We start from the raw sequence: 25,759 nt of genomic DNA on the forward strand, positions 1-25,759 counted from the left end.
CCTGAATATTCAGGGTATTGTCATTTATGTTTGTTTCCTTAAACAATTTATTTGCTACAGATATTCTGAGAAAGCTGAAGAGAAAATCTGCTTACTTCACTTCGAGGGTAGGGTCAACTTGGAAGTCAACCAAAGGCTTGGGAACACTGAAGAAGAAAAACTATCATCGACTGATTTAAAGCAAGTTGTTGTTTTTTCTTTTTAAATTGGCCTACGTACAGTACTCTTCCCTTCTCACCTTGGTTTCGACTCTAATCTAATGCTGAATCCATGGATGGTATTTAGGGAGAGCTTACGGACTTACAGTAGAGTTCGTAGACAAGATCAAGCGCTAAGTACAGTGCTGTGCACATAGTAAGTGCTCAATAAATATCGCTGATGATTGATGACGATCCCTTCCACAAGGCAATTACAGACTTTAACCTAAATGAAAGTGGGAATTTTGTAAAGCTGCTGAGAACGACAGGGTGGAGATGACGTGTATACTTCAAAACAGACTCATCTGTCGACAGACACTTCTCAATCAGTAAAATGAACCAGAGAACAATTCTTAACTTTTATCCCTGAAAATAATCTGCCCTATCCTTAACATCCCATTAATCTTCCCAGATCCACGCTGGGGTTTGGCTACTCCCAGACACAGAACAAGCTATTAATAGCAGCTAATTCTAACTGTGGCATTTGTTAAGCGCTTACTGTCGGTCAAAGCCCTGGGGTAGATACAACCTGATCGGACACAAACCCTGTCCCACGTGGGGCTCACGGTCTAAAAGGGAGGGCGAATTGGTATCTGATAGATATTTAATCCCCATTTTACAGACGACTAAACTGAAACGCAGAGAAGTAAAATGACCGCCTGAGATCACATGGCAGACAAGTGGCACGGCTGGGATTAAAACCCAGGTCTCCTGACTTCCAGCCCTGGGTTCTTTCCTCTAGGCTCCGAAGACGTTGCAGAAAAGGTTATTTCATCCTTCATTCAATCGTACTTCATTCAGTCCTATTTATTGAGTGCTTCCTATGTGCAGAGCACTGTATTAAGCGCTTGGGAGAGTACAACAATATAACAGACACAAACCCTGCCCACCACGAGCTTACAGTGGAGAGGGAGTTTTCGATACAATCCTGCCTAAATCTGGAAGGGGAAGATCCAGTAACAATAATAATAATTATTGTTATTCTAAGCGCTGGGGGGAGATACGGGGGTCATCAGGTGGTCCCACGTGAGGCTCACAGTTAATCCCCATTTTACAGACCAGGTCACTGAGGCACAGAGAGGTTAGGTGACTTGCCCATAGTCACACAGCTGACAAGTGGCAGAGCCGGGATTCGAACCCATAACTTCTGACTCCCAAGCTCGGGTTCTTTCCACTGAGCCACACTGCTTCTCTGACTGTATCCCACTCCTTAAGAAACTCTCCTTTCTTTCCCTTCTCTATCACAGGAGTGTTTGGAGTAAACAGCCCTTACATGCACACCTGTAATTTTATTTACTTGTATCGATGTCCGTCTCCTCGCCTCTAGACTGTGAGCTCGTTAGGAGCAGGGACCGTCTCTATTTATTGTTGTACTTTCCCAAGTGCTTAGCCCAGTGCTCTGCGCACAGTAAGTACTCAATAAATACGACTGAATGAATGAATGCTAACCGAAATAAGCCCCATCAATCCCGTCTCCGATCCCACCCTAGGATTCTGCTTAACAGGGCATATTTTTGACCCGGCCCAGACATTAGCCTCTGCTGGGAGTTCAGACCTTACTAATTATCCTCATGACGGGAAATTCAAGGAGACGACCCCATATCGAACACCTTCTCAGTTGATGAACTTCCCTCCGCCATTCCGCTGTGTCTACGCATAGATCTGCCTTCTTTTAGGCCCCCGGGCACAGGTGTGTCTGCCGGAAACCATATCCTAGCCAACCCTTCAAAAATCACCATCTGGCTAAAGGAACCTGGTCTACGAAGGCGGAAATGAGGCAAGTAACTAGTACAGACTCTGAGCTCCTGGTGGGCAGGGCACATGTCTACAACCCTGTTGTACTGGACTTTCCCAAGCGCTTAGCACGGTGCTCTGAAGACAGCAAGTGCTCAATAAATATGATCGATTAATCTCGCTCCAAAGTATGTGTCAAACGGCGTAGCCTGGTGGAAAGAGCGCGAGCCTGGGAAATAGAGGACCTGGCTTCGCCGCTAGTCTGCTGGGCGAACGTGAGCCAGTCCCTTTATTCTCTGTGCCTCAGTTCCCTCATCTGTCAGAAGGGGATTAAGACTGTAAACCCCACGGGGGACAGAGACTGCGGCCAACCCGACTGTCTTATATCTGCGCCGAGGCTTAGTACGTGCCTGACACATAGTAAGCACTTAATAAATACCATAAAAAAATTAAAAAACCAAAAAACCCTAATTTATGGTACCAACCTATGAATCCGACAGAACCATCGTGCCCTAAATAGGAACCTCTGTGCCTGACTCATCCCTACATGCCCGATAGTTTGACCCTCTAGGAAGCTGCATGGCCTAGTGGAAAGTGCAGGAGCCAAAAATCTGGATGCTAATCTTGGCTCTAACACTGGTCTGCTCTGTGACCTTGGGCAAGTCGCTTCACTTCTCTGGGCCTCAGTTTGCTCCTGTGTAAAATGGGGATTAGATCCTACTCCCTCCTACTTAGACTGTGAGCCCCTCAGGGACAGGGACTGTGCCCAACGTTAATTGTTATCAGTGCCACCACCTACCTCTCTGGCCTCACCATGTCCTTCCACCCACCCCCCCATCTGCCCCTCCCAATCCTCTCCTTCCCCTTTCCCTCTCTCGCCCAGCTCTTTCCCGCTCTCTCCTCTGCCTCCTCCCCTCCCCCGCCCTAGAACCCCACTTTACCAGTGCCACCCCTCTTCCCCCTCCCCCTACGCTCCTCTCCATCAGACCTCCCTCCTCCCATCCTCTCCCCTTTCCTCTTCCCCACCCACGCCCCATCCTTGTCCTCCTGTCCCACCACCACCCCTCCACCCCATCTCCCCGTCAAAGGCCCTGCCGCCTCGTTCCCATCCAAACCCTCCCCTCCCCTCGCTCTCCCCCTTCTCCCCCCCTTGCACCCACAGCTACTTTCAAGTGTGGCCTCTGGAACCCCCGCTCCATTACAGGTAAACTACCTCTCACCCTTGACTTTTTCCTTTCCAGCTCTCTACTCCTCCTCGCCCTTACGGAGACCTGGCTCACTCCCGAAGATACGGTCTCCGCCGCCGCTCTCTCCGGCGGAGGCCTCTCCTTCTCCCACTCCCCCAGACTCACCAGAAAGGGAGGAGGCGTCGGTTTCCTCCTCTCACCCCGCTGCCGCTTCCGCACTATCCCTCCTCCCCCTTCCCTCTCCTTCCCCCTTTGAAGCCCACATCATTCGCCTCTACCACCCCCTCCAGATACGTGTAGCCGTCATCTACCGCCCTCCCGGTCCCACCACCGACTTCTTCAACCACCTAGACCCCTTTCTCACCTTCCTTCTCTCCTTCTCTCTGCCTACTCTGATCCTCGGAGACTCCAACATCCACGTGGATGTACCCGGTGACTCCTCTGCCACCCGCCTGCTATCGCTCCTCGACTCTGCCGACCTGCTCCGCCATACCTCACCCACTCGCCGCCTCGGTCAAACCCTCGATCTCGTCATCTCCTACCGCTGCACTATCTCCTCCCTCACTGACTCTGAAATCCCTCTCTCAGACCATAACCTTCTCACCAGCCTCCTCTCTCACACTCTCTCTCCCTGAGAATCTATACTGCTCCCCGACAGAGAGCGCCGCTCTCTTGATGCCATCCATCTCTCCAAAAGCATCTCTCCCCACCTCGCCCCCATCCTCTCTTCCCACTCTCGATGATCCGGTTACCGCTCTCAACTCCACCCTCTCTACTCATCTCAACTCTCTTTCCCTCCACCGCTCTCGCTCCACTAACCCACAGCGCCGGGCCACCGCCTCTGTCCGCCTCCTACGCTTCTACGCTCGAGCTGCTGAGCGCCGCTGGAGAAGGTCCAAGAACCGAGCCGAACTTATCCATTGAAAGTTTATCCTTTCCTGCCTTAACTCTGCCCTCTCCTCCAACAGGCAAAACTTCTTTTTTCCGCTCATCGACACCCATGCCCGTCGCCCCCGCCGATTGTTCCGGACCTTTAATTCTCTTCTCAGGCTCCCCGTTCCTCCCCATCCCCCATCCCTCACCCCCAATGATCTGGCCACCTACTTCATCACAAAAATCAACACAATCAGGTCTGAGTTCCCCAAAGTCACCTCTCCCCCTCCTGCCTCGCCCCCCCCAACCCTCTCCCCTATTATCCAATCCTTCCCTGCGGTATCCTCAGAGGAGATCTCCTCCCTCCTCGCAGGTGTCACCCCGTCCACCTGGGCCTCGGACCCCATTCCCGCTCACCTTATAAAAACCATCGCCCCTGCCCTCCTCCCCTCCTTAACTTCTATCTTTAACCTCTCACTCTCCAATGGCTTCTTCCCCTCTGCCTTCAAACATGCCCACGTCTCCCCCATCCTAAAAAAACCCTCTCTCGACCCCACTTCCCCTTCTAGTTATCGCCCTATCTCCCTACTACCCTTCCTCTCCAAGTTCCTAGAATGAGTCGTCTACACTCGCCGCCTAGAATTCCTAAACTCCCATTCTCTCCTGGACCCCCTCCGATATGGCTTCCGTCTCCTCCGCTCTACCGAGACTGCTCTCTCTAAGGTCACCCACGACCACCTTCTTGCCAGATCCAATGGCTCATACTCTATCCTAATCCTCCTTGACCTCTCAGCTCCCTTTAACACTGTCGACCATCCCCTTCTCCTCCACACCTTATCTCACTTTGGTTTCACGGACTCCGTCCTCTCCCGGTTCTCCTCTCATCTCTCTGGCCGTTCATTCTCGGTTTCCTTCGCGGGCTCCTTCCCCCCCTCCCATCCTCTAACTGTTGGGGTTCCTCAAGGGTCAGTTCTTGGCCCTCTTCTGTTCTCCATCTACACTCACTCCCTCGGCGAACTCACCCGCTCTCACGGCTTCGACTATCATCTCTATGCAGATGACACACAGATCTACATCTCTGCCCCTGTCCTCTCCCCCTCCCTTCAGGCTCGTATCTCCTCCTGCCTCCAAGACGTCTCTACCCGGATGTCGGCCCCCCACCTAAAACTCAACATGTCCAAAACTGAGCTCCTCATCTTCCCTCCCAAGCCCTGTCCTCTTCCTGACTTCCCTATCACCGTGGATGGTACGACCATCCTTCCCGTCTCTCGGGCCCGCAATCTCGGTGTCATCTTGGACTCGGCTCTCTCGTTCACCCCACACATCCGATCCGTCACCGAGACCTGCCGGTCTCACCTTTATAATATAGCCAAGATCCGCCCTTTCCTCTCCACCCAGACGGCTACCTTACTGTTACAGGCTCTCGTAATATCCCGGCTAGACTACCGTGTCAGCCTGCTCTCTGATCTCCCTTCCTTCTGTCTCTCCCCGCTCCAATCTATTCTTCACTACGCTGCCCGGCTCATCTTCCTGCAGAAACGCTCTGGGCGTGTCACTCCCCTTCTTAAAAACCTCCAGGGGTTGCCTATCGACCCCCTCAGAAAACTTCTCACTCTAGGCTTCGAGGCTCTCCATCCCCTTGCCCCCTCCTGCCTCTCCTCCCTTCTCTCTTTCCACTGCCCACCCCGCACGCTCCGCTCCTCTGCCGCCCACCTCCTCACCGTCCCCCACTCTCGCCTATCTCACCGTCGACCCCTGGGCCACGTCCTCCCGTGGTCCCGAAACGCCCTCCCCCCTCACCTCCGCCAAACTCATTCTCTTCCCCTCTTCAAAACCCTACTTAAAGCTCACCTCCTCCAAGAGGCCTTCCCAGACTGAGCTCCCCTTTTCCCTCTGCTCCCCCTCTACCCACCCCTTCATGTCTCCTCAGCTAAGCCCTCTTCTCCCCCCTTTCCCTCTGCTCCTCCCCCTCTCCCTTCCCCTCCCCTCGGCACTGTACTCCTCTGCTCAACTGTCTATATTTTCATCACCCTATTCATTTTGTTAATGAGATGTACATCGCCTTGATTCTATTTATTTGCTATTGTTTTAATGAGATGTTCATCCCCTCGATTCTGTTTATTGCTATTGTTCTTGTCCGTCCGTCTCCCCCGATTAGACCGTAAGCCCATCAAAGGGCAGGGACCGTTTCTATCTGTTACCGATTTGTATATTCCAAGCGCTTAGTACAGTGCTCTGCACATAGTAAGCGCTCAATAAATACTATTGAATGAATGAATGAACTTGTACCTCTCCCAGCACTTGACTCTCGGTATGCCCATTCACAAGTACCATAACTACGATGACCTGGCCTCTGTAACTTGGCCCTTATCTGGCCATTGCCTGGATCACATGACCATCTTGACTATTTCAGTCACAGAAGGAGATGGCTCCAAAGACCAATTTACAGACCGTAAGATGGACAGAAGCAAAGGGTAGGAATCCTCAAAGTTGCGGGTAGCTTTCGAAAGGCATCCTATTCTGCCAGAGAAGGTGCTGTTTTCTACTGCCTTCGGGCAACTATCCCTAAGAGCCGAGGGAGTGTCCGATTCTAAGAATGGCAACTGTTTAGGGGATCAGTGACTTGAACAAACCCCACCTCAGACCAAAAGAATCCTCAGTGCTCTCACTTTCTTTTTTTAAAATGGTATTTGTTGAGCGCTTACCATATGCCAGGCACTGTATTAAACACGGGGGTAGATAGCAGATAATCAGGTTGGACACAGTCCACGTCTCCCATTTCCATCTTAATCCCCATCTTACAGATGAGGTAACTGAGGCTCAGTGAAGTTAAGTGTCTTGCCCAAGGTCACACAGCAGAAAGCGGCTAAGCCGGGACTAGAACCCAGGTCTTCTGACCTCCGGGTCCGTGCTCTACCCACTAGGACACCCCGTTTCTCCCTTCAGTTCTTATAGGAAACTATCAAAGTTAAGTCCCTTCACGTAAGCCAGGCTCATTGGAGGAGCTAAACACAATTAACACAACACTCCAGGTTTGTCTCCATGGTGGTCAAAGAGTGACCGCCCTTTTAATTCAAAACTGGTAAAATCTATGTAGGGCTAGAATTTTTTCTAGTGAATCTACTCAACAACATTGCCAGCCCCAATCAGAACAAGGCTCAAAGGCAGGGGGGCATCTAACCTTCTTAAGATGGTAACGTGAAAGCAAATTGACAATCAATCGATTGCATTTATTGAGCACTTACTGTGTGTATCTGGAAGAGTGCAATAAAACGGCGTAAGAGAGTAGGCAGGCATGTTTCCTGCCCACAGCGAGCTTAGAGTCTAGAGTCAGGCTTAAAGGTGACCTCATGCCAAATGCCAACAAGATGATACCGAAGGACAGTGGACACCAGATCGTTTCTCGGCGGTTTAGGACAGATTCATTAAGTGGCCCTCCAGGCCAAATAACTGTCCACTCTTATGGAAGAGATGTGGCGAAAGCCAAGTTGACTCGCGTCTAAGCAGCGCGGCCTGGGGGAGAGAGCGTGGCCCTGGGAGTCCGTAGGATGCGGGTTCTAATCCCAGCTCCATCACCTGTCTGCTGTGTGACCTCGGGAAAGTCGCTCGACTTCTCCGTGCCTCAGTTACCTCATCTGTAAAATGGGGAGTAAGACTGTGAGGCCGAGGTGGGATAGGGTCTGTGTCCAACCCGATTTGCTTGAATCTACCCCAGAGCCTAGTACAGTGGGTGACACAGAGTAAGCGCTTATAACAAATACCACAATGATTATTATGATCAAGAATGCTGTAGATGAATTAGTTGAGTACCTGCGAGGGGCTGAACACTCTGAAGAGCTCGCGTGAATACAAAAGGATTCATAGACGTGATGCCTAACTGTTGCACAGTGGCCACGGCCTCCAGTTTAGGGGAAATCACGGGTTCCAATCCCAGCTCCACCACTTGGCTGCTGTGTGACCTCGGGCAAGTCACTTCACTTCTCTGGGCCTCAGTGACCTCAACTGTAAAATGGGGATTGAGACCGTGAGCCCCACAGGGGCCAGGGACTGTATCCAACTCGATTTGTTTGTATTCACTCCAGCGCTCAGAACAGCGCCTGGCACATAGTAAGCGCTTAACAAATACCATCATTCATTTATCAGAGTATTCACTCAGTGCCTACCCCAGGACACATACAACCTGGAAATATGGCCATTAAGTCAATGCCGAGCTACAGCCCCTCGATATCGATACATATACAACCCAGAGAGACAGCCGTTATCGCTCGGCACCTCGGCGATCCAACGTGTCGCTACGAGACGCCAAAACAAACTACGTACTCTCAGCAAACATTCCGGATTCAAAAGTCACCTCAATTTTACAGAAAGCAGACGGATTTATAGAAAAGACGGAAGACCCTGAAGGAGAGAGGAGCTCAACGGCGGCAAAAGGGGTTCGGAGGAAATCGGCCCGCTACGAGCCATCGTGTGAGAGACAAAAGGACTGCTCAACGCACAAATAATAATAATAATGTTGATATTTGTTAAGCGCTTACTATGTGCAGAGCACTGTTCTAAGCACTGGGGTAGATACAGGGTAATCGGGTTGTCCCACGTCAGGCTCACAGTCTTAATCCCCATTTTACAGATGAGGTAATTGAGGCTCAGAGAAGTTAAGTGACTCGCCCACGGTCACACGGCTGACAAGTGGCAGAGCCGGGATTCGAACCCATGACCTCTGGCACCCAAGCCCGGGCTCTTTCCACCGAGCCACGCTGATGTCTTACCAATGGTGAAAACCACTACCTCGGTCAGCAGAGCCAGCTTCTAGTTTGGAACCCTTCTCCAGCGTTGCACCTCTTCATTTACTAATGTTGTAAAGTTATGCTTCGAATTAACTTATCTAAGTTTATGCAGCCTGGTGACCTTCAACGCAACGCTGTAGGACGCAAAAAGAAACTGTGTGTTTTTCTGGAAGTTTTAGAATGAATATCAATTAATAGCGTAGCAAGTAGTCTTGGGGAAAATGCACCTCATGATCCATCTGTTCATGGAGCATTTTGAGGAATATATAATAATAATAGTAGTAGTAATAATTATTCTGGTATTTGTTAAGTGCTTACAATGTGCCAAGCCCTGTTCGGCGCTGGGGTAGATCGAAGGCAGTCCGGTGGAACACGGTCCCTGTCCCACATGGGGCTCACGGTCTCAATCCCCATTTTACAGATGAGGTACCTGAGGCACAGAGAAGTTTAGCGACTTGCCCAAGGTCACACGGCCGACAAGCGGCAGACTCGGGATTAGAACCCGTGACCTCTGACTCCCAAGCCCGCGCTGGTGCCATAAGGCCACGCTGCTTCTCAACCTGTCACAAAACATATATTGCTACCATATCATATAACGTATCACAGCGGTAGACTAAGGTCCTCGCGGGCAGGTAATGCTGTCTACCAACTCTGCGGTATTAAACTTCGCCATGAGCTGAGTACAGTGTTCTGCACATAGTAAGTGTGCGGTAAATACGCTGGCCGTAGCTTGTATCTCGATTCTATTTATTGCTATTGTTCTCGTCCGTCCGTCTCCCCCGATTAGACCGTAAACCCGTCAAAGGGCAGGGACCGTCTCTATCTGTTACCGATTTGTCCGTTCCGAGCGCTTGGTACAGTGCTCTGCACGTAGTAAGCGCTCGATAAATACTATTGAATGGACGAACGAACGTAGCGCGGGGCACGCCTCCGTGTCCTCAGCACTGCGGAACACACCCGGGCGAGTCATTTAACTTCTCTAGGCCTCAGTCCGCCCATCTGCAAAACGGGGGCTCGAAATCTGTTCTCCCTCCTATTTAGACCGCGAGCCCCACGCGGGAGCCGACTGTCTTGTCTCTACCCCAGTGCTTAGCACCCGCTAAGCGCTTCAGAAATACCACAGAATAAGTATCGCTATACGACAGAGGTGAATCACATGAGCTCCGCGGAGCCGGGGACCGCGGCCGACCCGGATCGTCTCCCATCTACCCCAACGCTCGATACGGTGCTCGGCACGAGGCGCTCAAAAAATGCCAGTCGTCGCGACGTCGGTATCACGGCCTGAGTCCCCCGCGACCCGAACGGAGTTTTTACGGACTAATTCTGTCACGGAATTAGACCGCGAGCCCACGAGGGACGGGGGCCTCGTCCGGACCGACGGCCCGGAGAAGCAGCCTGGTCTGGCGGCTAGAGCCCGGGCCCGGGAACCAGAAGGTCGTGGGTTCTAATCCCGACTCCGCCCCTGGTCCGATGCGTGGCCCTGGGCAAGTCGCTTCTCCGTGCCCCAGCTCCTTCATCTGTAAAATGGGGAACTGAGACCGCGAGCCCCTCGTGGGACGACCCGATTACCTCGTATCTGCCCCGGCGCTTAGAGCAGATAGCTTGGCACATAGTGAGGGCTTAACAGATACCATCGTTATTATAGTAAGCGATTAACGGATGCTTATTTTTTTATCCTACCCTAGCGCTTAGGTCAGGGGGATGTGAGCCCATCGTCAGGCAGGGATCGACTCTATCTGTCGGCGAACTGTACGCTCCGAGCGCTTAGTTCAGTGCTCTGCACATAGCAAGTGCTCGATGGACACGATCGAACGAATGAGGCGGGGGGGTGGAGGAGAAGGGAGAACGAGAAGGACTTCGGGGGGAGGGGAAGGGAGGGAGAGGAGAAAGAGGAGACAAAAGGAGAGAAAGGCAAGGGAGGGAAGGAGAGAGAGGAGGAGCCGGAGGGAGAGGTGAGGGATGGGGAGCGTTGGAGGATGGATGGCGAGAGGGATGGGGACGGTGGTGAAAGGGGCAAGGATGGAGAGAAAGGGGGAGTACGGGGAGAGAAAGAGGAGGGATGGAAAGGATGACGGGAAGCGGCGTGGCTCAGTGGAAAGAGCACGGGCTCGGGAGTCAGAAGTCCTGGGTTCGAATCCCGACTCCGCCACCCGTCAGCCGTGCGACCGTGGGCGAGTCGCTTCACTTCCCCGTGCCTCAGTTCCCTCATCTGGAAAATGGGGGATGAAGACCGTGCGTCTCACGCGGGACGACCCGATGACCCCGTATCTCCCCCAGCGCTTAGAACGGTGCTCCGCACATAGTAAGCGCTTAACAAACACCGACGTTTATTTCTATTTACGGGAGGGCGGAGAGAAAGATGGGGGGGGGGGGTGGAAAGAAGGGTGGGAGGATGGAGGGGAAGATGGGGGATGGAGAGAACGGTGGGAGGATGGGGAGGGGGGATGGAGAGAAAGGCGGGGGAAGGGGATGGGGAGACGAAGGCTTTAGAGGAGGGAGAAGGCCCGGCCCCGCTTTCCTTTTCGCCTCCTCCTGCCTCCTTTGTCCTTGCCCTCCGAGCCGGTCCCCCGAGGCCCGGGGCGGCTCCCGGCAGGCAGGCAGGCAGGCAGGCAGGCAGGCCGGCCGGCTGGCCCCCAGGTTGGCCCCTAGACTGTCCGGCTGTCCCCCAGGCTGTCCGTCCGGCTGTCCCCCTAGGCTGTCCGTCCCGCTGTCCCCCAGGGCTGTGTGTCCCGCTGTCCCCTAGGCTTGTCCGGCTGTCCCCGGGCCCGTTCCCTAGGCTCCCCCCGGGCCCGTCCCCCCGGGCCCGTCCCCCCGGGCCCTTACCTGGGCCCGTCCCGTCCGGTCGCGCCCCGCGGGCCGCAGGGGGGGGGAGTCCGGGCCTGCGGGGCGGAGCGGGGGGCGGAGGAGGCGGGGCCGGGCCGGGCCGAGGGAAGGAAGGGCCCGGCAAAATCCGGGCGTCATCCATTCCCTCATTCATTCGTGCATTCATTCATCCATCCACTCGTGCGCTCACGCCATCGTCCGCCTGGCCTCCCCTCCTTCAAAACCTCCAGTGCGTGCCTGCGGGGCACCGCGCCGTCCACCGTCCCCTAGCCTATCCTACCGCTCAGGCAGCCGGGTGACCGTGGGCGAGTCACTTCACTTCTCCGGGCCTCCGTTCCCTCGGCTGTCAAATGGGGATTCACCGTGAGCCTCACGTGGGACCACCCGATGACCCCGGATCTCCCCCGGCGCTCAGAACGGTGCTCCGCCCAGAGTAAGCGCCTAGTAGACACCGACGTGATTATTCTCTGGGCCTCGGTCCCCTCATCTGTCAGATGGGGATGAAGGATGCGAGCCCCACGTGGGCCAGACCGATGACCCCGGATGTCCCCCGGCGCCCGGAACGGTGCCCCGCACGGAGTAAGCGCTCAACGGATACCGACATCGCTGTGGACGACGCCCTATCTCGCCTTGGCTTCGCCGACTCCGGCCTCTCCCGGTTCTCCTCTTATAATCATCGTCATGTGGGGATCTGTTAAGCGCTTACTATGTGCCGAGCGCCGCTCTGAGCGCCGGGGGGGGGACGCGGGGTCATCGGGTCGTCCCACGTGAGGCTCACGGTCTTCATCCCCATTCTGCAGATGAGGTCACTGAGGCCCAGGGAAGTGAAGCGACTCGGCCGCAGTCGCGCGGCTGACGGGTGGCGGGGTCGGGATGCGAACCCGTGACCCCTGACTCCCGAGCCCGGGCTCTTTCCACTGAGCCACGCTGCTGCTCTAATCTCTCTGGCCGTTCGTTCTCGGTCCCCTTCGCGGGCTCCTCCTCCCCCTCCAATCCTCTAACCGTCGGGGTTCCTCGAGGGTCGGTTCTCGGCCCTCTTCCGTTCTCCATCTACACTCGCTCCCCGGGTGAACTCATCCGCTCCCACGGCTTCGACTACCGTCTCTACGCAGACGACGCGCGGATCTACATCTCCGTCCCCGTCCTCTCCCCCTCCCTTCGGGCTCGCGTCTCCTCCCGCCTCCGGGACGCCTCCGCCCGGATGTCGGCCCGCCGCCTAAAACTCGACATGTCCGAGACCGAGCTCCTCATCTTCCCTCCCACGCCCGGTCCTCTCCCTGACCTCCCCGTCACCGTGGACGGTACGACCGTCCTTCCCGTCTCTCGGGCCCTCGACCTCGGTGTCGTCCTCGACTCGTCCCTCTCGTTCGCCCCGCACGTGCGATCCGTCGCCGAGGCCTGCCGGTCTCACCTTTACAGTATCGCCAAGATCCGCCCTTTCCTCTCCATCCAAACGGCTACCGTGCTGGTCCGGGCTCTCGTAATATCCCGGCTGGATTACCGTGTCGGCCTTCTCTCCGACCACCCTTCCTCCTGCCTCTCCCCGCTCCGGTCTATTCTTCATTCCGCTGCCCGGCTCATCTTCCCGCAGAAACGTTCTGGGCCTGTCACTCCCCTCCTTAAAAACCTCCGGTGGTTGCCCACCGACCTCCGCACGAAACAAAAACTCCCCACTCTGGGCTTCGAGGCTCTCCGTCCCCCCGCCCCCTCCTACCTCACCTCCCTTCTCTCTTTCCACCGCCCGCCCCGCCCGCTCCGCTCCTCCGCCGCCCGCCTCCTCGCCGTCCCCCGTTCTCGCCTATCCCGCCGTCGACCTCTGGCCCGCGTCTTACCGCTGCCCTGGAACGCCCTCCCTCCTCACACCCGCCAAACTAACTCTCTTCCCCTCTTCAGAGCCCTACTGAGAGCTCACCTCCTCCAAGAGGCCCTCCCAGACGGAGCTTCCCCTTTTCCCTCTGCTCCCTCTCTGCTCCCCCTCCGCCCTCTGTTCCTTCTCCCTTCCCCCCTTCCCCTCCCCTCAGCTAAGCCCCCTTTCCCTCTGCTCCTCCCACTTCCCTTCCCCTCCCCTCAGCCCTGTGCTCACTTATATATATCTTTATTACCCTATTTATTTTGTCAATGAGGTGTGCATCCCCTTGATTCTATTTATCGTGATTATGTCTTGTCTTTGTCCGTCCGTCTCCCCCGATTAGACTGTGAGCCCATCATTGGGCAGGGCCTGTCTCTATCTGTTGCCCAATTGTACATTCCAAGCGCTTAGTACAGTGCTCTGCACAGAGTAAGCGCTCAGTAGATACTTTTGAATGAATGAATGGAAGTACGACACGATACAACCGTAAACGGTGACGATCCCTGCCCGCGAGAGGCTCGCGGTCTAGAAGGGGGGGAGACGGGCACCAAAAGGAGTAGAGAGGCATCAGTAGCAGCAATATCAATAAAGAGAATTGGAGATTTCTAGACGCATCATGAATAGAAATAAATAGAAGTAGAGAGAAGCAGCGGGGCTGAGTGGTAAGAGCCCGGGCTTGGGAGTCAGAGGTGGTGGGCCCTAATCCCGGCTCCGCCCCTCGTCAGGCGGGTGACTTTGGGCAACTCACTTGACTTCTGTGGGCCTCAGTTCCCTCATCTGTAAAATGGGGATGAGGACTGTGAGTCTCACGTGGGACAACCCGATTACCTTGTATCTACCCCAGCGCTGAGAACACGGCTTGCCACGTAGTAAGCGCCTAACAGATATCAAAATTATTATTAATTATTATTATTCCTTGGGTCTCAGTTCCCTCATCTGTGAGATGGGGATGAAGACTGTGAGTCCCACGTGGGACAACCTGTTTACCTTGTATCTACCCCAGGGCTTAGAACAGTGCTCGGCACATAGTAAGCGCTTAACAAATACCAACATTATTATTATTATTACCTAGTAAGCGCTTAACAAATACCGTCACTAGGATTATCATTAATATTATACATACATACATACATAGATAGCCAAGTGCTGTGGGGCGGGGAGGGGGTTAGAGCAGAGGGAGCCAACTGGGACGATGGGGAGGGGGGCAGGGGAGCAGAGGAAGACCCAGTCTCGACGGTGACCAAAGGACTTGGGGCCCAGCCGCTGCCCAGGCCACGGGTTCTAATCCCGCCTCTGCCCCTCATCCGCTGGATGACCTGGGGCAAGTCACTTCACTTCCCTGCACCTCGGTTCCCTCATTTGTAAAACGGGGATGCGGCCTGCGAGCCCCAGCTGGGACAGGAACCGGGTCCGACCCTTTGCCTGTATCCACCCCAGCGGCTTAGTACAGTGCTTGGCACAGAGTAAGCACTTAACAAACAGCACAATTATCATTACTATTGTTCCTATTATTCTTAATTAATAGGATCCTCCAAGGGACAGTTTCCAAACTCGGGTTTTCTAAACTTGCGCACCGATGCAAGCTGCAAAGTGCTTCCTCTAGATGGTAAAGTCTGTAGATAGAGATCGTCGTTACCACCTCTAATGCGTAGTATTTTCCCAGGTACTCGGTACAATGCTCGGCACACAGCGAGTGCTCAGTAAATAGCACCGATTGATGGAAAATGCAAAACAAAAGCATCGTGGCAGCGTATCCTATAAACAAAGCTCTAGTTAGCTCAAAGGATTTTTCTTTAAGGGTATCTGTTATTAAGTATTTAGTATGTGCCGGGCACGGTACTAAAGCGCTGGCGTGAATACAAGTTAATCAGGTTGGACACAATCCCTGTCCCCCCCAGGACTCACAGTTTTAATCCCCGTTTTTACAGCTGAGGTCACCGAGGCACCGAGAAGTGAGGTGACTTGTTCGAGGTCACGCAGCCGACAGGTGGGAGAGCTGGGATTAGAACCCAGGTCCTTCAGGATCCCAGGCCCGGGCTCTGGCCCGCTATCCCAGCTCTGCCACTTGTCAGCTGTGTGACTGTGGGCAAGTCACTTCACTTCCCTGTGCCTCAGTTACCTTATCTGGAAAATGGGGATGAAGACTGTGAGCCCCCACGTGGGACAACCTGATTCCTCTGTGTCTACCCCAGCGCTTAGAACAGTGCTCTGCACGTAGTAAGCGCTTAACAAATACCAACATTAAGCCTTACTGATTTCAATTGCATCTGTCTTTTCAACTCCCCCTCCTGCCTCTTCTTTCTCCCCCCACCTTCTCTCTTTTTCTCTCTTCCTCTTCTCTCCCCCTTTTCTCTTTTCCTCTCTTCCTCTTCTTCCCCCCGCCACTTTCTCAATCGATCGTATCCACTGAGCGCTTACTACGTGCGGAGCACTGTAGTAAGCACGGGAGAGTGTACAGTACAACAGCATTAGCAGACACGTTCCCTGCCCATTATGAGCGTACGGTCTAGAGGGGGAGACGGACGGTAATAGGAATGAATAAGTACTTTCTAATGTATAGTTTAAAGTTTAAATTCTCCGCCTTCCGCTCTTCTTCTTTTCTCTCCATCTCCCTCTCTCCCTTCTCCTGAAGGACCTGGCGTTAATCCAGCCGACTTCGGCACAGGGAGCCAAAACCCACAATCCCATCCCTCTCCCATCTTCTCCGGGATGTCCCTCAGGCCCCCAGGAAGACTCAGCTTGCTCATGCCCCGTTATGTAATTTTGCCCACTGGCCCAAGTCCATCCACGGGGCCAGTGTTATTAGAGAGACTCTACTGCACTGGTACACGTCCTTAGGGAAAATGCGTGAAGCTACCTGGAAGTGTTGCCTCCCTGCCCCGGGGAAGCTGGATCAGGCCCCAGTGTGTCCATCGATCAATCAGTAGGTCGATCGATCAGTCGTCTTTACTGAGCACTTACTGAGTGCAGAATACGGCACTAAGCGCTTGGGAGAGCACGATACGATACTTGCGTATATATCTGTAATTCCACTTATCTATTTTGATGCTACTGATGCCTGTCTACTTGTTTCGTTTTGTTGTCTGCCTCCTCCTTCTCGAGTGTGAGCCCGTTGTTGGGTAGGGATCGTCTCTATCTGTTGCCAAATTGTACTTTCCAAGCGCTTAGTACCGTGCTCTGCACGCAGAGTGCGCTCAATAAATACAATTGAATGATGAATAAATGAACTATAACAGATACACTTGCCTGCCCACAGTGAGCTTACTGCCTAGAGGGAGGGGTCAGACATTAATATAAATGAATAAGTTACAGATATGGACCTGGGTTCTGTTGGGCTGGGGGTGGGGGGGGAGCGTGAATAAAGGAAGCAAGTCAGGGTGATGCCGAAGCGAGTGGGAGAAAAGGAAAAGAGGGCTTAGTCGGGGAAGGCCTCTTGGAGGAGACATGCCTTCAGTAAGGCTTTGAAGGAGGGGAGGGTAATCGTCTGTCAGATACGAAGAGGGAGGGTGTTCCGGGCCAGAGGCAGGATGTGGGCGAGAGGTCGGCGGTGAGGTAGTCGAGATGGAGGTACAGTGAGTTGGCGTTGGAGGAGAGAATTGGGCGGACTGGGCCGTAGGAGGAGGAGAGTAGCGAGGTGAGGTAGGAGGGGGCCGGCTACCTGAGTGCTTTAAAGCCGAGGGACCAAAGGGACTGAAACTTTACAGGTCCCTCCCGGCCGGCTGCCAGAGGGATCACTCGGTGGGTTCAAGATGGGCCTGACGGCAGGCAGTGAGGCCTAGTGGGAGACGGGGCAGAATGTGGCAGTCGGAGGTTGGCGTTGCCGCATGGCTGGAGTCGCCGGCGAAGCTTCCGTCTCCCAGAATCTGGCCAGCGGGCAACCACCGCCACGGGCCGGCGGCAGCGGGGGCTCGGGCGGTCCAGATCCCAGGGACCCACCGCCCCGGCCTGCCTTGCTTTGGGATCCACAGGCCCAGCCGTACTGATCAACGGTCGACTGGGACTGATCGATTGATTCCCTCCCCCTTGCTATGGGCTCGCTCCTGTGAAGCGGTGTGGTCTTGCGGGGAGAGCACAGGCCTGGGAGTCAGAAGGACCTGCGTTCTGATCCCCGCTCCGCCACTCGTCTGCTGTGTGACGCGAGGCAGGTCGCTTCACCTCTCTGGGCCTCAGCGACCTCATCCGTGAAATGGGGATGAAGACTGTGAAATGGGGGCAGGAACTGGGTCTAACCTGATTAGCCTGCATCTACCCAGGGCTTAAAACAGTGCTCGTCATATAGTAAGCGCTGAGCAAGTACCGGGATTATTATTATTGTTGTTATTATAATAATAATGTTGGTATTTGTTAAGCGCTTACTATGTGCAGAGCACCGTTCTAAGCGCTGGGGTAGACACGGGGGAATCAGGTTGTCCCACGTGGGGAACACGGTCTTCATCCCCATTTTCCAGATGAGGTCACTGAGGCCCAGAGAAGGGAAGTGACCTGCCCACAGTCACACAGCTGACAAGCGGCAGAGCGGGGATTAGAACCCATGACCTCTGACGCCCCAGCCCGGCCTCTTGCCACTGAGCCACGCTGCTTCTCTTATCTACCCCAGCGCTTAGTACAGTGCCTGGCACGTAGTAAGCGCTTAACCAATACCTTACTGAAATGTGCATGTATCTCAGTCAATCATTTTTTCTCTCTTTGATCTGATCAGGACTTGAGTGACCGCCTAGAACCTACAGCCGGAGGTAGAAGGAAGACTCCAAATTTCAAGGCTTTCCTGAGGAAATCGAAAGCTCTGGTCACCTTTAGATAATGCTAGGCTGGGCCCTTGGGTTTCGACCTTCGTAGAACTTTAATCTGTGGGCCGTCCCTGTAGGAAGTGAGGCACAATGCCCGTGAAAACACAGCAGTGTGGAATTATAGTGTGACTTTTTCTACAAAGAGAGTGAATAGGGTATTTCCCCAGTACAAATCTTTTACGGTATTCATGAAGTACTTACTGTGGACTAAGCGCCGGGGGAGATACACTAATAATAATAATGATGTTGGTATCTGTTAAGCGCTTACTATGTGCAGAGCACTGTTCTAAGCGCTGGGGTAGATACAGGGTCATCGGGTTGTCCCACGTGAGGCTCACCGTCTTCATCCCCATTTTACCGATGAGGTAACCGAGGCACAGAGAAGTGAAGTGACTCGTCCACAGTCACGCAGCTGACAAGTGACGGAGCCGGGATTCGAACCCATGACCTCCGACTCCCAAGTCCGGGCTCTTTCCTCTGAGCCACGCTGCTTCTCAAGCTACAGTTACGCGATCATCGGTTTGGACACCGTCTCTATCCCACATGGGGCTCACAGCTTTAATCCCCATTTTACAGACGAGGTGACAGGCCCAGAGAAGTGAAGTGACTTGTTCAAGGTCACACGGCAGACAGATGGCAGAACTGGGACTGTGACCCAAATTCTCTGACTCCCAGGCTCAAGCTCTATCTATTAGACCACTGTGATAGTATTCAATAAATATTACTATTGAATGAATGAATTCCTGCATTCATTCCATTTTAGTTACTGAGCACTTACTGTGTGCAGAGCACTGTACTAAGCACTTGGAAAGTACAATTTGGCAACAGATAGAGCCAATCCCTACCCAACAACGGGCTCAGAGTCTAGAAGCGGGGAGACAGACAACAAGGAAAACAGAACAACTAGACAGGCATCAGTAAAAACAGTATGAATAAATAGAATTCTCAATTATTGGAAACAAACAGGCAAATTAGTGCAAGTCTACGTCTACACAGCCTGAAAGGAAATTCAGCGTCAAGTTTAAAAGAGAGTGAATAAAGCGGTTTCTCCTTTTTCTTCTTAATTTTTTGTGACAGTTGTTTATTAACTTCCCTGTAGTTAAAGGAAGTGGGCCACTGAAAATTTGGGGTGACCTTTTGTGGCCCAAAGAATTTTCGATAAAGAACCGTGAGCAAAACTAGTCTGGATTACGTGAAAATTTACCGTTTGATCGCTTACTGGGTAAAAGTTGTCAAAAGGCTCCGCCGCTTGTCTGTCGTGTGACCGTGGACAAGTCACTTAACTTCTCTGTGCCTCGATTACCTCATCTGTAAAACAGGGATTAAGACTGTGAGCGCCATGCGGGACATGGACTGTGTCCAATCCGCTCAGTTTGTATCTACCCCAGCCTTAGTACAGTGCCTGGCACACAGTGAGCACTCAACAAATACCGAAAAAAAACCCCAAAAACAAATTCTTCACTGAACAGTAGTAAAAAGTGATTGTTACTTTTCCTCGGGCAGTCATCAAGACTTTGAATTTCAAAGCTTTCAGAAATCTCTCATTCCTTAAGAGCTGGATCAAATCCGCCTCTCCACGTTCATGCCACGAACGTTCGACGGAAGCGCTTCTCAGAATTGCATTTCTGCTTTTGTTAGTTTATAAATCCATTGGAAAAGGTGAACTCTGCGTCTAGAGAGAGAACTGACCAGAAGGCAGACTTTGCTCAGTGGAGCCCGGGCTGTTGAACAGCTGGCTTAGAACTGGGTCGGTAGAACAGGTATCTGGTGGTCTTTTAGGTGCGGCCCCCACAGTCCAATAGATCGATCCTTCAATCGATCATATTTTTTGAGTGCTTACTGTCTGCAGAACACTGTACTAAGCGCTGGCTTTAAAACACTCAATCACCTTGCGTCCTCCTACCTCACCTCCCCGCCTTCCTACTACAACCCAGCTGGCACGCTTTGCTCCTCTAATGCCAACCTGCCCTCAATCTCAACTATCTCTCCGCCGCCCCCTCACCCAAGTCCCGTCTCTGGCCTGGGACCCCCTCCCTCTTCATACCTGACAGACGATCACTCTCCCCACCCTCGAAGCCTTATTAAAAGCACATCCGTTCCAAGAGGGCTCCCCTGACTAAACTCCCATTTCCTCTTCTCCAACTCCTTTCTGTGTCCCTCCTCCATGTAGATCTGCACCCCACCCTCGGCCCCACGGCACCTGTGTACATATCTGTAATTTATTTATATTACTATCCGTCTCCTGCCCAGGCCGTAAGCTCTTTGTGGGCGGGGAACAGATGTCCTAACTCCGTTGTACTGGACTCACCTAAATGCTTAGTTCAGTGCCCTATACACAGTGAGTGCTCGATAGATACAATCGACCGATCGATGGATTACAGTAACCATAAACCCGGTGGCAATTAATGAGGTGGGAGGTAGCTGCTTTGAGAAACCTCCATGACCCTCTGACATTTTTAATATAAAATCCTGTAGAACTGGCGTGTACATCCTTAACACAATTCATGCATTCATTCAATAGTATTTATTTAGTGCTTACTATGTGCACAGTACTATATTAAGCCCTTGGAATGGACGATTCGGCAACAGATGGAGACAATCCTTGCCCAGGGACGGGCTCACAGTCTTAAAGAGATGTTTTACGTCCTCAATACTCATTGTGATTTTACCTTATTAAATACCGCTAAGTAGGAAAAGCACAAAGAAGCACAAAGCCGAAGAGACTGGGAAACAGAGTAATTAATAATAATAATAACAATAGTGTTGGTATTTGTTAAGCGCTTAATATGTGCAGAGCACTGTTCTAAGCGCTGGGGTAGATACGGGGTCATCAGGTTGTCCCAAGTGAGGCTCGCGGTTAATCCCCATTTTACAGACGAGGTAACTGAGGCACAGAGAAGTGAAGCGACTCGCCCACGGTCACACAGCTGACGAGTGGCAGAGCCGGGAGTCGAACCCATGACCTCTGACTCCGAAGCCCAGGCTCTTTCCACTGCGCCACGCTGCTTCCCCTATGTATATTTATATTATTATGTATTATTATATGTATTATGCATATATCTGTTATTTATTTATTCACCTATTTATTTATATTAATGTCTGTCTCCCTCTCTAGATCGTGAGCTCGTTGTAGGCAGGAATGTATCTGATGTTATATCGCCTTCTCCTAAGCGCTTAGAACAGTGCTTTGCACACACTAAGCGCCCAATAAGTATGATTGAATAAATGAAGTTCCACACCTTAATAATTGTGGTATTCGGTAAACGCTTCATATAAATATATATAGTGTTTGTTAAGTGCTGTATTAAGCGCTGGGGTCTTGTCTTGTCTTATGCTCTGGCGTCATTTCTGACCCATGATGACTTCACGGACACATCTCTCCCAGAACGCCCCACCTCCATCTGCAGTCGTTCTGGTAGTGGATAATAATGTTGGTATTTGTTAAGTGCTTACTATGTGCAGAGCGCCGTTCTAAGCGCTGGGGGAGATACAGGGTCATCGGGTCGTCCCGCGTGAGGCTCACAGTTAATCCCCGTTTTACAGACGAGGTAACTGAGGCCCAGAGAAGTGAAGCGACTCGCCCACGGTCACACAGCTGAAGAGTGGCGGAGCCGGGAGTCGAACCCATGTCCTCCGACTCCGAAGCCGAGGCTCTTGCCACTGAGCCACGCCGCTTCCCCGGACCCAGGGAGTTTTCTTGGTCAAAATACGGAAGTGGTTTACCACTGCTCTCTTCCACGCGGTAAAGTTGAGTCTCCGCCCTCGACTCCCTCCCGTGCCGCCGCTGCCCAGCACGGGTGAGTTTTGACGTGTAGCGGATGGCCTGCCACTCGCTAGCCACTGCCCAGGCTAGGAATGGAACGGACAGGCCTCTGCTCGACTCTCCCTCCTGTAGCAGAGACTGGTAGAGGACTGGAAACTCTCCAGGTGCCATCCTGAGAGGGGAGCACTGGGATAGGCATAAGATAATCAGGTTGGACACGGTCTATGTCCCACACTGGGCTCACAGTCAAATCCCGTTGTACAGATAAGGTAATAGGGGACGTCCTGAGGGAGGTGCGTCCCCGGGTCTGAACCAACTCAACGGCATTTGAAGGGTATGAGGCACGGAGAGGTTAAGTGACTCACCCAAGGACACGCAGAAGACAAGTGACGGAGCCACGATTAGCACCCAGGACCTTCTGACTTCCAGGCTCGTGCTCTCTCCACCAGGCCACGCTGCTTCTCGTGCCGAGTACCGTTCCAAGCCCTGGGTAGACACGAGTTTATCGGGTCTCGCGTGGGGCTCGCAGTCTAAGTAGGAAGCAGAATAGATATTGAGTCTCCATTTTGAGATGAGGGAGCTGAGGCACAGAGGAACGAAATGACTGGCTCGAGGTCACACGGCAGGTTTGTGGTGGAACAGGGATCAGACCGCCCAGGCCCATACTCTTTCTACCAGGCCACACTCCTTCTTGGTTAACACTCCTTCTTGGTTAACATCACCCCTATACGCACGACCATTTCTTCCTCCACTGGATCTACCTGTACCAATTTGCGAGTCGTGTTATTCTGGTGGGAAAATTCCCACGTCTTCCATAATGTTACGTCTAAACCGAGGACCCAAAACACCCGATGTGACAACACTGAGAAAACTGCCTTATCGGTTCTGGTTACGTGGCATTATTATTGTTTTCGATAAACAACTGGGGCTCGCGCGGATGATGTTAAAAAAAAAAAAAAAGACAGAAACGAATGAAAACAGGAAGAACTAACCCACCCCCCCCCCCCGGTTCTGCCAAAACTTTTCATCGTTTCGGTAGGTGCGATGAAGTCTGCGGAACAAAAGTCAAAGCAACCATATGAACTTAGTCCAGAGCTTTGCCTGCAAAGAGGCACTCGCTAAATAGCATCGATTGACTGATTGATTATCAAAACGTGCTGATCCTCGTGAAATAGAATTCAATAAACGACCGCTTATTTTATCACCTATATAGACGGCTCCCTCTGCTGGCTTTTTCAAAGCGCCAGAACCCTGAACTATTACCGAAAGTTCTTCTTTCAGTTGGTTACGCGGCCGGGCGGATACAAGAAGCGGTAATAAAAAATAAAAACTGCTCCAACCGAGAGCAAATACAGAACATGAGATGCTAAAGGCTCGGCACGTACGTTTTACCCAGCAACGGTCCACAGCCTCTGCGGTGTTTGTGTGTGTGCGCGGTCACCGGGCGATTGAGTGGAAATCAAATACGGATCCATCAGTCGTATTTATGGAGCGCTTATCGTGTGCAGGACACCGTGCTTGGGAGAGTACAATATCACAATAAGCAGACGCGTTCCCTGCCCACAGTGAGCTTACCGTCTAGGGGACTGGATTACAGCGCCGCATTTTCCAGAAAGGACGGCAGCCCCTCTTAAAATATGGCACCCACCTCCATGAAACCGGATCAACGCACCTTTCCCAGTTGTGTCTTTGCTATGCTGCCTCCTGGTTTTTGCACGGCACGGTTGTGGTGACTTATCGGCATCAGCGCAGCGCACACGTCAATCCATCGGCGGGATTTATGGCGCCTTACTGTGTGCAGGGCACTTTACCAAGGGCTTGGGAAAGTCCAAAAAAACCAGAGCTGATAGACACGATCCCTGCCCTCAAAGAGTTTACAGTCTACAGGGTGAGGCAGGCATTAAAGTAAATTACAGAAAGGGGAAGTAGGAAAGTACGAGGATGCGGATAGAATGCTGTGGAGCTGATGCTTAGGGAATACGACCGAACCAAGGAAGAAGTATACGAACAAAGGCGTTGTCGGCACAGGCGGGAAGGGTATGATGTTCTTTTTCCTCAGGTGACCTGCAGAAAACAAAACGGACCAGCTGCATCCTAGATCTTGAAGAAGGAACTTCTACGGTTTGTGTTTTGCCTAGCTACGATGTCGAATTTCCCATTCCGGGTCCTGGGAGAATTTAATTCTGAAAGGGGTTTAGCCAAAGAATGGATGTCTTGAGAACCGGGAATGAGCTCTAGCCCCTTGTATCCCTATTCCGCTAAATTATTCATCTTCCTTTTTGGTGTTTACACCCTTCAAATATTTGTAGATGGTTATCCTGTCCCCTTTAGTCATCATTTAGTCAAGTTACACATATTTGCGGTAGTGTTGTGCGGTTTTGGCGGGGGGGGGTTTGTCTTCCCTCCTTCCCCTGGCTGCTTAGTCTAAGTTATTGTTATCGTTGCTTTGCACTGAATTCCCTCCACATCTTCTGGCATTATGATGTTCTGAGCAGAAAACATCACCCTGCAGGGAAGTTTTTGCCAACCGCACCGATTTCTCTGTTGCTGAGTAGCAGTACGGCTTCGGGGAAAGAGCACAGGCCTGGGAGTCAGACGATCTGGGTTCTAATCCCGGCTCCGCCTCTTGCCTGCTGGGTGACCTGGGGTGAGTCACTTAACGTCTCTATGCCTCAGTTGCCTCATCTGAAAAATGGGGAATACTACACCCGTTCCCCCTCCTACTTAGACGGTGAGCTTCCTGATTATCTCGTACCTCTCCAGCGTTCCGCATGGTCCTTGGCGCTTAACAAACAAATACAATGTTATTTGTAGTGACTCCTCCAATGCCAGCCTACTCACTATACCTCGAACTCATCTATCTCGCCACTGACCTCTCACCCACGCCCTGCCTCTGGCCTGGAAATCCCTCCTTCTTCAGATCTGACAATGGCTCTCCCCACCTTCGAAGGCTTATTAAAGGCACATTTCCTCCAAGAGGCCTTCCCTGACTGAGCCCTCACTTCCTCTTATCTCACACTCTTCTCTGTTGCCCAGATTTGCGCTCTTTTTTCACCCCTCCCTCAGGATTCACGAACCTATGCATCATTTATTTATTCCTATTAATGTCTGTCTTCCCCTTTAAATTCCAAGTTCATCGTGGGCAGGGACCGTGTCTACCAGCAGCGTGGCTTGGTGGAAAGAGCCCGGGCTTGGGAGTCGTGGGTTCTAATCCCGGCTCCACCACTTGTCAGCTGTGTGACTCTGGGCAAGTCACTTCACTTCTCTGGGCCTCAGTGACCTCATCTGTAAAATGAGGATTAAGACTGTGAGCCCCACGTGGGACAACCTGATGACCTTGTGTCTATCCCAGCGCTTAGAAAAATGCTTTGCACATAGTAAGCGCTTAACAGATGCCATTATTATTACCAACTCTGTTGTATTGTTACATCGTAGTCTCCCAAGCGCCTAGTACAGTGGTCTGCACACAGTAAGTGCTCGATAAATACGACTGATCGATTGATTGTTACTAGTAGCAATCCCCTGCTTCATGATGCTTGCACAGTGACCATGTCATTTAGTTTAGTCTTCCCTTTACTTTCTCAAAGGTTTCTGGCATATCTCCTCCCCAGAAGAGACTGGTGAAACAAACTGATGCAGGCATCTTGTGCAATTTACATTATGTATGATGTGCATTCTGATAATAATAATAATAATGTTGGTATTTGTTAAGCGCTTACTATGTGCCAAGCACTGTTCTAGGCGCTGGGGTAGATACACGGT

At 52.3% G+C, this 25,759-nt stretch overlaps 1 protein-coding gene and 1 non-coding gene across 9 annotated transcripts in view; both read right to left on the reverse strand.

Moving 5' to 3' along the window:
- C11H19orf12 (chromosome 11 C19orf12 homolog) overlaps nucleotides 1–19,474 on the reverse strand; it is a 30,997-nt gene extending 11,523 nt beyond the window's left edge. Inside the window, exons 1-2 of one of the 8 annotated variants that reach the window (XM_029075915.2) lie at nucleotides 11,599–11,646; nucleotides 8,777–8,909 (exon numbers count right to left, since the gene is read on the reverse strand). Coding sequence is in view for 1 of the 8 variants with exons in the window: in XM_039913549.1 (XP_039769483.1) it covers nucleotides 11,599–11,748 (150 nt within the window). In the remaining 7 variants the exon portion in view is untranslated. The other 7 variants (XM_029075914.2, XM_029075920.2, XM_029075917.2 and 4 more) reach the window with 7 other exon arrangements.
- Nucleotides 19,475–22,041: 2,567 nt separating this feature from the next.
- On the reverse strand, nucleotides 22,042–22,179 carry LOC114815349. The gene has a single exon (XR_003763112.1). It is a non-coding gene; the product is annotated as a small nucleolar RNA SNORA7 (small nucleolar RNA).
- Nucleotides 22,180–25,759: the final 3,580 nt, after the last annotated feature.

The sequence above is a fragment of the Ornithorhynchus anatinus genome, chromosome 11 (genome assembly GCF_004115215.2).
Source record: "Ornithorhynchus anatinus isolate Pmale09 chromosome 11, mOrnAna1.pri.v4, whole genome shotgun sequence".
Lineage (NCBI taxonomy): Eukaryota > Metazoa > Chordata > Mammalia > Monotremata > Ornithorhynchidae > Ornithorhynchus > Ornithorhynchus anatinus.